Genomic DNA, 10,617 nt, shown 5'->3' on the forward strand with positions numbered 1-10,617 from the left:
TTCATGGCAAAGGCTGTGAATACTTATGTACATGTGCTTTCTTAATTTTTTCAATTTAAATATATTTGCAAAAATCTCAAGTAAACTTTTTTCATGTTGTCATTATGGGGTGTTGTGTGTAGAATTCTGAGGGTAGAAATAAATTCAATCCGTTTTAGAATAAGGCTGTGACATAACAAAATGTGGAAAAGTGATGCGCTGTGAATACTTTTCGGATGCACTGTAAATGTGTCCCGTGAGAGCTGTTGAGAACGTTAAAAGAATATAAAGAGACTCCTTAGTGTGTACTGGTCGGTTTGAAAAATCGTTTAATTGGTGATGTCACCGATTTTATAAGCAGATTACATCATCAAGTTGAAATTATTTATTTATTACAATAAGAAACAAACATTTAGTGAAACTCAATCATGAAGCAATTCAAAAACAAATCTATAAAACACACATTTGATCTGCCAGTACACTGGTGCACAAGTTATGGCACCCTATAATAGCATGAGTTACAGTATTATATGGCTGTAGTATTATTGCATTACAGAAACACTTTGTCTATAAATCTATACGATAGAAGGTGCTTTTTCACCGTTTAGCCTCCAATTTTCAGACTTTTTCAGCTCACTCTTAGCTTTGCCTTTTATGGAGTTTCATGGGCGTGTTCCTAAATCTTCTAAATCGTACACGCTTGGTAATTCCCGGCGATGCTGCATTGATCAAATATCAGTAATACTGAAACTTTTCTAAATCCAGTTTGGGTTTGTCCTATGAAAACATCTGGACACGCCTAGAGACATCGTCTTTGATCTGGAAACCACGCTCTCAGGCATTTCACACCGATACACAAGTCTGTACAACACCACAGAGCGGCGAAGCTTTAACCCTGTGTGTCCTCAAAACGTTTTACGAAAATACATTTTTATATATACAGATATAAAGAGAATACTGATCATGTCTTCTCCATAATTACATCCAACTCTGATGTGTGAGTGTGTGTGTGTAGTAGTGATTAGATACTGATAATGTAATGCAGTCTGTTCAATTCGAAGTACAAATGATAATTAAGTGCTTTAATGTGATTATTGATGGCTGTTGGCAGAGTCTGTCTCGTCTAACAGTGTAGAGGATGTCCAAGTGAAACTCCAGCGTGTCTCGAGCTACAATCGAGCGCATCCGTAGTGTTTACACAGCTAACACAGGCTGCAGTTTTTTTTATTGTTTTCTGTACGGAAATAAAAGCAGGAAAACTGTTTACTTAACACTTAATTATAACTGAAGTCCAGGGGAAGATCTGAGTATTTCCAGTCGTGACCACACAAACGCGCCAATTTTTGAAAAATTTGTAAATTTATTTTAGATTAGTTCATTATACTTGTGTTAGCAACGCTTCATTTAATTAATCTTTATCGAAACACTCGCTCACTCATTGTCTATACAACTTTATAGGGGCTGTGGTGGCTTAATAAGTTAAGGCTGTGGGTTACTGTGATACTGATCAGAAGGTCAGGGGTTCGAATCCCAGCCAGCAAGGCTGATCCTGACTCCAGCTTCCTAACCTGAGGTCATTGTAAAGTCCATGTGACAAATAGATGAATCCCTTTACAGGGTTAATACACAATTGGCAATTTGGAACATCTTAACCGGAGTACCCTAAAGAAACACACCAAGCACAGGGAGAACATGCACGCTCAAGGTGGGAATCAAACCCAGAATCTGGACACATGCCTTTTTTAGGGGGTTGTTGGTGGGTCTGAGTTTCTTAAGAACGAATGGACTCACTCACTCAATCATCTGTACCGCTTTATCCTTGTGTACAGGGGGGCCTGGAGCCTACCTCATGAGACTTAGGGCATGAGATGGGGTACACCCCAGACAGGGTGTCAATCCCCTCACAGGACACACACACTTGTTCACACACTACAGGCAATTTGGGAACACCAATTAGCCTAATCGACCGAACCTCATGTATACTGATCCGAAGCGGGAATCGAACCCAGAACCTGGAGGTGCAAGTTGATGGCGCTAACCTCTAAGCCACCATGCCGTCCAAATGGAATTAGTATTATTATTATTGAAGTTTGAAATTGACTGACACATGTTACAAGGTCACAGCAAGGTCAAAATTCAGACATTTTTGAAGTTTTCCCTCAATACACTCTCTCCTCCCTTTCTATGGTTTATGTCAGTTTTCTCCATCAATCCATTCATGATGTTAATTAAATTCCACGTTTGATTTCCACCCGTAAATAAACCAGGGGTGTAAAACCTTGGATCCAACACCCTTACAACAGCTTTGGTACTTTTTCTTCCCAAAGCAGGGGAACCATTTCCTGCCTAATTTCGTCTTGGGCCAACACACCCACCACTCAGCTCTCTCTCATCATCCAAAAGTGGGAATGTGTCAAGGCTGTCATGTGCGTCTCACGGCAGGGTAACGTAACACCCATGTTGAAGAGCGCTATTCATTAGTGCGTCTTGTACCAGACAATCCTATATGACGGTGAAAAAAATAAAACGCTAGTGTGATCGTTCGGGTGGGTGTCAGTTTGATGTCAGGAATGTCCCATCTTGCTTATAGGATGCATCAGGAACGTCACTGGGTTGAAGATAATCAGCAAAGTGAGATAATGATCACGTGATGATAAAAGTCAGTGAATGCAGAAAGAAAGACAGAAAAAAAGAAGAGGAACGCTTCAGAAATACAGGCGATCTGAAACGGCTCCTGGGAGATGGCTGATGGCCTGCATGCGAACCCACCAGTACGGCTCCATGGGGTTGTAGCGCGTGTACGGCCGCTTGGACACGATGGCGTCCGTGATGTCATCCAGGACGGGCGCGGTGTCGCGCTGGCCGCTGTTACAGTAGGAACGCATCAGGGCCATGTGGTGCTCGAAGTGGGGCTTCCCGTAGTCTTCCTGCACACCAGGGGGCGCCTCCTTCCACAGCTTCTCGGCTGTGGAGGCCACGATGTCGCGGGTCAGGATTCCCGTAGCCACGATGAAGTTCCCCGGCTCGATGACCGACACCTTGACCCCCCAGGCCTTCATCTCGTACCTGAGGCAGTCGGAGAAGGCCTCGACGCCGTATTTGGTGATGCAGTAGGAAGAGCGCAGAGCGTTCCCCATGCGGCCGTACATGCTGGCGATGTTCACCACGCGTCCTGTAACAGACAAGAGCGCCTTCAGAGGTTAAAAATTGACTCCGGAATGCCATCCTGGAAAGAAAATCTGAGAAATATTAACTTAGGTGGAGGACAGAAGAGTTGAGTAGAAGGGACCGTTTCATGCTAACAAGCTTTCGGTTAGAATAAATGTGTCCCACCTTTCGCTCTTCGGATGAGAGGCAGGACAGCTTTGGTCACTCGGATGGTTCCCCACAGGTTGACGTCTGCCACCTGCTTGTACGTGTCTATGGTGGTGAACTCCACCTCCCCGAACATGGAGACGCCGGCGTTGTTCACCACGGCCCACAGACCTGCAGGAAGCACCGAACATCACCACAGAGCTCGGCTCATTTCATTATAAAATCAGTGTAGTCATGGATTCTCAAACTTCCCGAGTGGAAAGTTAATATGGAAAGAAGAAAACAGCTACGGTTAAAAAACAATAGCCGATGAGTTACTTTTTACCAACATAAAGTGGAATTATTTGTAATCAGTACTGACTAAGTTTAATTTAGTAATCTATGCAACCCATGCAATTTCACCTTAAGCAGTACCTATTTTACATTCTATACAGTTTATATTGATTTACAGATACTTTATACAGATGTTTTCAATTTACCATTATCACAACAGTTGTTTTTTTATCTGTTATTATTTTTTTTGTACTTGCACTAAGTAAAAAACTTTTTTTTTTTAAAGTTAAAAACAACTTTGCCTTAAATTGCCTTATGGGGATAAATAAAGTTTTTAGTTTTAAATTAAATTAAATTGAATAGAACTGAGTACATGCTGAAGTCCTGTACTTGTGCGACAGTCTTGAGCCACCCTTCATGCCATCATATTAAACTCAATGATGTAGACTACATAAAAGAAATCAGAACAAATGCTTTACTGTAACAAGCTGCAAAGTGCCCAAAGATAGTTTAAAACCTGATTGTTTATACAACAACCTCAGCAGCGACCTCGTTTCCCCCCTCGTCTGTTCCAACCACTCTCCAATCAGCATCAGATTGACTCCAGAGTACTTAATGTAGTTATTTCACTCCTAATCAGGTTCTTTACCTTGAAATCATACAGAATAGCTGAGCTGCTGTTAAAACTACCCTGGAGAATGTTTAAGAGTACAGGTAGTCCCCGACTTAGGAACATCCAAGTTACAAATTTCCATAGATACGAACGGACCGCAGTTCTACTTCAGGTTTTGCAAAAGGACATAGGGTTGGACCATGAAACTGAAACACTGGCCAATTTAGTGTTGGAGGTTTCATGGCTAAATTTGACCAGCCTGGTGGCCAATCTTCACTGTTTGCACATTCCACCAATTAGAGTGTGAAGGTTTAATTCGCAGAGTTTTGCTTAAAATATTGCAATGCACACATTCATAAGACGACAAATTGTTGGTGCGCGTCACGCTATCTCGCTAAGTATTTGTGATGTAGTGAGAGCCATGATCTTCAGGGTAATGTCAGCATACCACCATCCAACAGGAGTAACTGTGGACGCAACAGGAAGCTGTCTAAAAGGGATGTCCAGGCGCTAACCCCGATTGTATCTAAAAAAAAAAACATAAAACGCCCTCACTGTCTTTCCCACATCCAGGAGAGTTACGGTCTAGAGAAGCCCCAAAAAAGCGTAACACCCAGACTGTTTCATGGCCAGAGTGAAGCATGGGGGTGGATCAGTGATGGTTTGGGCTGCAATATCATGGCATTCCCTAGGCCCAATACTTGTGCTAGAAGGGCGCGTGCGTCACTGCCAAGGACTACCGAACCATTCTGGAGGACCATGTGCACCCAATGGTTCAAACATTGTATCCTGAAGGCGGTGCCGTGTACCAGGATGATAATGCACCAATACACACAGCAAGACTGGTGACAGAGTGGTAAGATGAAGATGAAAGTGAAGTTGAACATCTCACATGGCCTGCACAGTCACCAGATTTAAATATTATTGAGCCACTTTGGGGTATTTTTGGGGAAACGTTTTCCTCCACCAGCTTCACGTTGTGACCTGGCCACTATTCTGCAAAAAGGATGGCTCAAAATCCCTCTGACCACTGTGCAGGACTTGTACAGTATCTGTCATTCCCAAGACGAATTGATGCTGTATTGGCCGCAAAAGGAGGCCCGACACCATACTAATGAATAAGTCAGGCGTTTCATTTTCATTGTCCAACCCCTGTAGCTCACGTGTATTGTACAAAAAATAGACAGTGCAGTTCACCAGATACCGATATTTACAACCTGAGAGGTAAACGTTCGGAAGAAAATTACTGAGTGGTGGCTTTGTCGGACTTAAGAACAAATCAGACTTACAAATGTTCTCCCAGAAAGGAACTTGTTCGTAAGTTGGGGACTACTTGTAGATGGACACAGAATGGACTTCTATATTCCTAAAAAGTACAATCTGTTGATCGTTTCCTTGATCCCTCTCTTTCTTTCTCTCTCTCTCTCTATATATAAATTTCTTATATTTCTATTAAGAGAGACATCTTGCAAAAAGCTTTCTTAAGCGTCCCCACCTTTCTCCGGGTTTTCCAGGTTGGTCCTGATGAACTCCACGGCTTTAGAGACCTGCTCGTCACTGCACACATCCAGCTGCACAACCTTCAGTCTGTCAGAGTGCATGTTCTCCAGCTCCACCGCCCCCTCACCAGCCTGATCCTACAGGGCAACACCGTCACACACACGCACACACACACTCAACACCATCTAACTCAGTCTCTCAAGCTAAAGCTGCACACCTCCGTCCTGACAACCTCGACATTTTCTTAAGATATATTCAATTCATTGTAAAAGTAGTATTTTGGGGATTTTCCAATTTTTTTTTTTTAAATCTGAATAACAGTTTCGCCCGTAGTGTTTATTCATAGTGTTGGTTTGAGTCACATTTTATAACCACAATGATCTAACTAGCTGATAATACAGTTTCAGTTTACATTCTTACATCTTCTCCACACTTCCTCTTATTATAATCTCTCTCACACACGCACACACACCACAACACTCTGTGACGTCTCCGACACGCTACCTTCAGGAAGCATCCGGCAAACACGGTGAAGCCCAGGTTATGAAGGTGCTTGGCTAAAGCGTGCCCGAAGCCGCTGTCACATCCAGTAATGAACACCGCCTTCCCCTCAACCTGCGGGGGAAAACCACACAATACGTCACTCACTAAAACAGCTTCACGTAACTTTCTTATGCTGTTGTAACGATTAGCAGTTCTCTGTCAGATTCATTTAGACTCCTTTCACTGCACATTTAAATCTTTTACTTCTCTAACACACAGTTTCATATCAAATTTTTTCCATATATAAATCAAAACTGATGCATTTAATCAAGTGTAGGAGCAGTACTCAGGTGCCAATACTTAATCCTGAACAATCAACAAACTATAAATGTAATTTTTTAAAGAAAGCTTACAAAGCGCAGGGTTACAGAAATTAAAAGGTGACATAAATAAAATAAATATTTTTTTTTAAAAAGGAAAATTTATATTAAAATAAATAAGACAATAAATTTTATTAAAAATACCATATAAATATTTAAAAAAATTATTAAATAAAATTTATAATAGAAAATAAAATCACATGCACTAGATGTAAATGTACTGAGAACAATAAACAAAATATAAAAAAAAGTTGTGTGTATATATATTATTATTATAATTACTTTTAATTTTTTATTCATAGGGGAAAAAATCCTTGATTTTGGTCCTTTTTCCCCATTGTTGTCAAAAAGGTCAAGTCAATTATAATGTATTTTCTCCTTAATGTGATGTCATATAAGAAAAGAAAACACTAAGAGAATATGGGACCTGATGGCTTGTCCATCAAATAAACCACGTCCACAATAACATCCCAATCACAGCAATCAAATACATTTTACCACCAACTCTCATGTTTTCCAGAGACAGACAGACAAAATAAATCTTCATTGTTACCTTTGTTACTGATTTCATAAGTGTTTCTCTTTAACTTTCTGTAACTAAAGCTAGAAAAACAAACAAACTGTGAAGGACTCCGACCCGGACACACACACACACACACACACACACACACACACACACACACACACACACAGTTCTGCTACAACACGGCCTCTTAAACTGTCATCATGGAAAAATATTGGCTTGGGGGGAAAAAAAACACTCATCTTGGCTCATGAGTATAAACCACAATTAACATGTGTTATAAATCAGATCGTTGTAATGTGACGGAAAGTGTCCAGTTTTTTTAGGAACCCTTGTACATCTGTTCTCACTCATCTTCGAATGATATGAGTTAAAAAAAAATACTATTATATTATAATACTGTTGCAGAACAAGAGGGTTAATGATTTACTAATCAACCGTATTAGTCATTATTATCATCATCATCATCATCATCATCTGTCCCCTAGCAAGCATATAGTCAGGATAGTCAGGATTTCCTCTGAAGCTGGTTCACTGCTGAGGATCTTGACCTTCACGCATGATCTTCAATTTCATCCAGTCCTTGGCTTTTATTTGGGCATTTATATGATCTATCCATCGGTTTTGCTGGTTATCTTCAATGTGTTTGATCCATGTTTTCTTGGTGAAGGGTGTCTGGATTCATCAGTCCATATCTGTTCATTCTGTATACGTGACCAAACCACCTCTGTCCTCTCTGTAGGCTCTCCACCTCAATCCTTGCATCGCTCTCCAATTATTTCACTGTGGATGTGGTAATGAAAGGAAATTCACAGAGTCTGATACAAGCATCTCATTCGGAAGCTCTTAATCTTGTCCCTATCTTGCATTGGCACAACCCAGTTTCTGAACCATTGAGGAGCACTGGTAAAATCAGAGGCGCATTTAAGTCTTGAGGGTGATGTTGGAAGATCTTGCAAAGGCACCATCTGAGGAAGACAAATGACACAACTGCTTGTCCAATCCCGCTGTAATCTTCAGTGCTGCATGCTGTCTTGTCCTCCGCCACTAGTGATCAGTGTACTTAAATTTCTGGAGCTGTTCAAACTGAATGAGATGGACCTTTGATCAGTTAGTTGTTAAAATTTTGGTCTTGTCGGTGTTGATCTTCAGACTTTCCAGCCGTACTGAACAGCAAACACTTTTTTCATGATGGTATCAATCACAGCATTGAAAATCAATGGACAGGCAATGAACCCCGATGGATCCAGATTGGGTTGTGAATTGTGATATTTCCGCAGACCAGACTGGATTCATGAATACTGGCAACAATCTAGAGAACGCTGATTTTAATTATTTTTATTATTATTATTATTATATTTTATTTATTTATTTATTTTTATTATTATTATTATTTAATGAATTTCTTTCATTGTTGTGAAGCTTCTTCTTTGATACAATGACCATTGTTAAAAGCGCTATATAAATAAAATTGAATAAAATTGAATTGATTGTATGATAGTTAATGCAATCCCGGCTATCGCCTATCTTCAGGATGGGTATGGGATCGAGCTTTGTGTTTGCCGCCACCAGAATAAAATAGCATCATTGTGAATAGAATGGAGTTCAGGAGATGGCAAAAATTTCTAAATATTTTTTTTAAAGCACGGCATCCAGTTTATAAATAAATAAATGGGTAAAAAAGGAAGTAGGTAAGTATTTTAGCAAGTAGGTAGTTAGGAAAAAAATATATAGTGAGCAAATATACCAATCAGCCTTAATACTAAAAATGTTAACATTTAAACCTCCCAACTTATAGATTCCCCTTAACTCCACACTCCAAAACTGTTCTGAGGTATCATTAGGTAGACCTCTCTAGTACGGAGTTCAGAACTGCCTTGATTCTTCGTAGCACAGATTCACCAAGGTGCTGATAAAATCCATTGTTGACATGATTGCATCACACAGTCCCTGCATGCACATTTATATTTACAGGTGCATCCATTATACATCTGAGCAGATGATGGGTACGGGCCTCGCTCAAGGGCCCAACAGGGGCAAGTTGGTGGTGGTGATGGGGTTCGAATCTAAGACCTTTAGATCACTAGACCAACTCTGAGATACCCTACCCACGTGCAGGGTTGTAAACATGCCTAAATGTTTGAACAGGTTCCTAATAAACCCACTGACAACACACACTGACACACAGATCAAACAAATGAAGGGAACACTTAGTCCCGGTTTGACTTGAACGCACTTCTTACTTAATCAAAGGATTGTAGTATGCAAAAGAAAAAGAAAATAAACTTTATATATATATATATATATATATATATATATATTAGTGGACCCGCCCACACACACACCAGACACACACCACACACACCAGACACACACTACACACACTTTAAGCTCCTCCCCCCATCACTTTAGTTCTTTTATTAAATAATCTCCGTATAAACGATAAGAGAGCGCGTGAGCCACGGAGGCGCTTACCGAGACCGACCCGCGCGGGATCCGCGGCATGGCCACGCACAGCACGAACAGCGCGTACAGCAGCGCGAGACAGTGCGTGGCCCCCACCTCCTCCGAAAAGCCCACGCATTGCGCGAGCCAGGTGAGAGCCAACGGCAGCGCGAAGGCCAGAGAGAGCGTGAGGAACACCGACACGGCGACCAGCAGAGCCGCGCGGACCAGCGGCCGAGGAGCCATCTTACTGTCTGACACACACACACACACACACACAGAGGGAGGGTGGGAGGGGGAGGACCCGGGGCCGCGTCTCATCACACACACACTTAGTGCAAATTGAATGCGTGCTTGCGCGCGCGTGTTTGTGTGTGTGTGTGTGTGTGTGCGTGTGTGTAGGCCGCCTAGAGAGGGATAACGGAGTGGATTGGCACACACCCCTGTAACTGCGTGTACATCTCATAAACAGGTCACTGACACGGGTTTACCAAAATAATAATAATAATGATAATTGTAGATATAATAATGTAAGTTATTATCATTATTATTGTGTAATTCATTTTACAGTATTACTACTACTACTGTGAAAAATAATAATAATTTAAGTAAGTAACATTATTATTATTATTATTATTATTATTAAAGTAATTTAAAAATAATAACTATTACTACTAAAACTACTACAACGACTACTAATAATATTACAAATTTAAGTAAGTAAATAACTTAATAATAATAATAATAATAATAATTTAGGTAATTAAATAAAAAAGGAACGATTATTTACTACTAATACTTTTACTACTACACCTTCTACTACTACTAATAATAATAATTTATGTAAATAAATAAAAAATATTATTTACTACTTCTACCACTACTACTACTAATAATAATGATGCAAATTTCAAATTAAAGTATGTATAAATAATTGATAATAATAATAATAATAATAATAATAATAACTTACATAATTTACATAATTTTTATTAATTATTATTTACTCCCCCTACTACAAATAATAATAATAATAATAATAAAAATAATAATTAAAAAAGTAATTCATTATCGTACATAAAGTAATAATTTTTAATAATAATCAT

At 39.9% G+C, this 10,617-nt stretch overlaps 1 protein-coding gene across 1 annotated transcript; it reads right to left on the reverse strand.

Moving 5' to 3' along the window:
• Positions 1–290: 290 nt before the first annotated feature.
• Positions 291–9,765, reverse strand: bdh1 (3-hydroxybutyrate dehydrogenase, type 1). Its single transcript, XM_053494901.1, has 5 exons — positions 9,542–9,765; positions 6,185–6,295; positions 5,676–5,817; positions 3,313–3,465; positions 291–3,151 (listed from the first exon to the last, which is right to left on the reverse strand). Exons 1-5 carry the CDS (start codon positions 9,755–9,757, stop codon positions 2,685–2,687), a joined length of 1,089 nt encoding a protein of 362 aa, XP_053350876.1. The 5' UTR covers positions 9,758–9,765; the 3' UTR covers positions 291–2,684.
• Positions 9,766–10,617: the final 852 nt, after the last annotated feature.

The sequence above is a fragment of the Clarias gariepinus genome, chromosome 4, assembly GCF_024256425.1.
Source record: "Clarias gariepinus isolate MV-2021 ecotype Netherlands chromosome 4, CGAR_prim_01v2, whole genome shotgun sequence".
NCBI classification, from domain to species: domain Eukaryota; kingdom Metazoa; phylum Chordata; class Actinopteri; order Siluriformes; family Clariidae; genus Clarias; species Clarias gariepinus.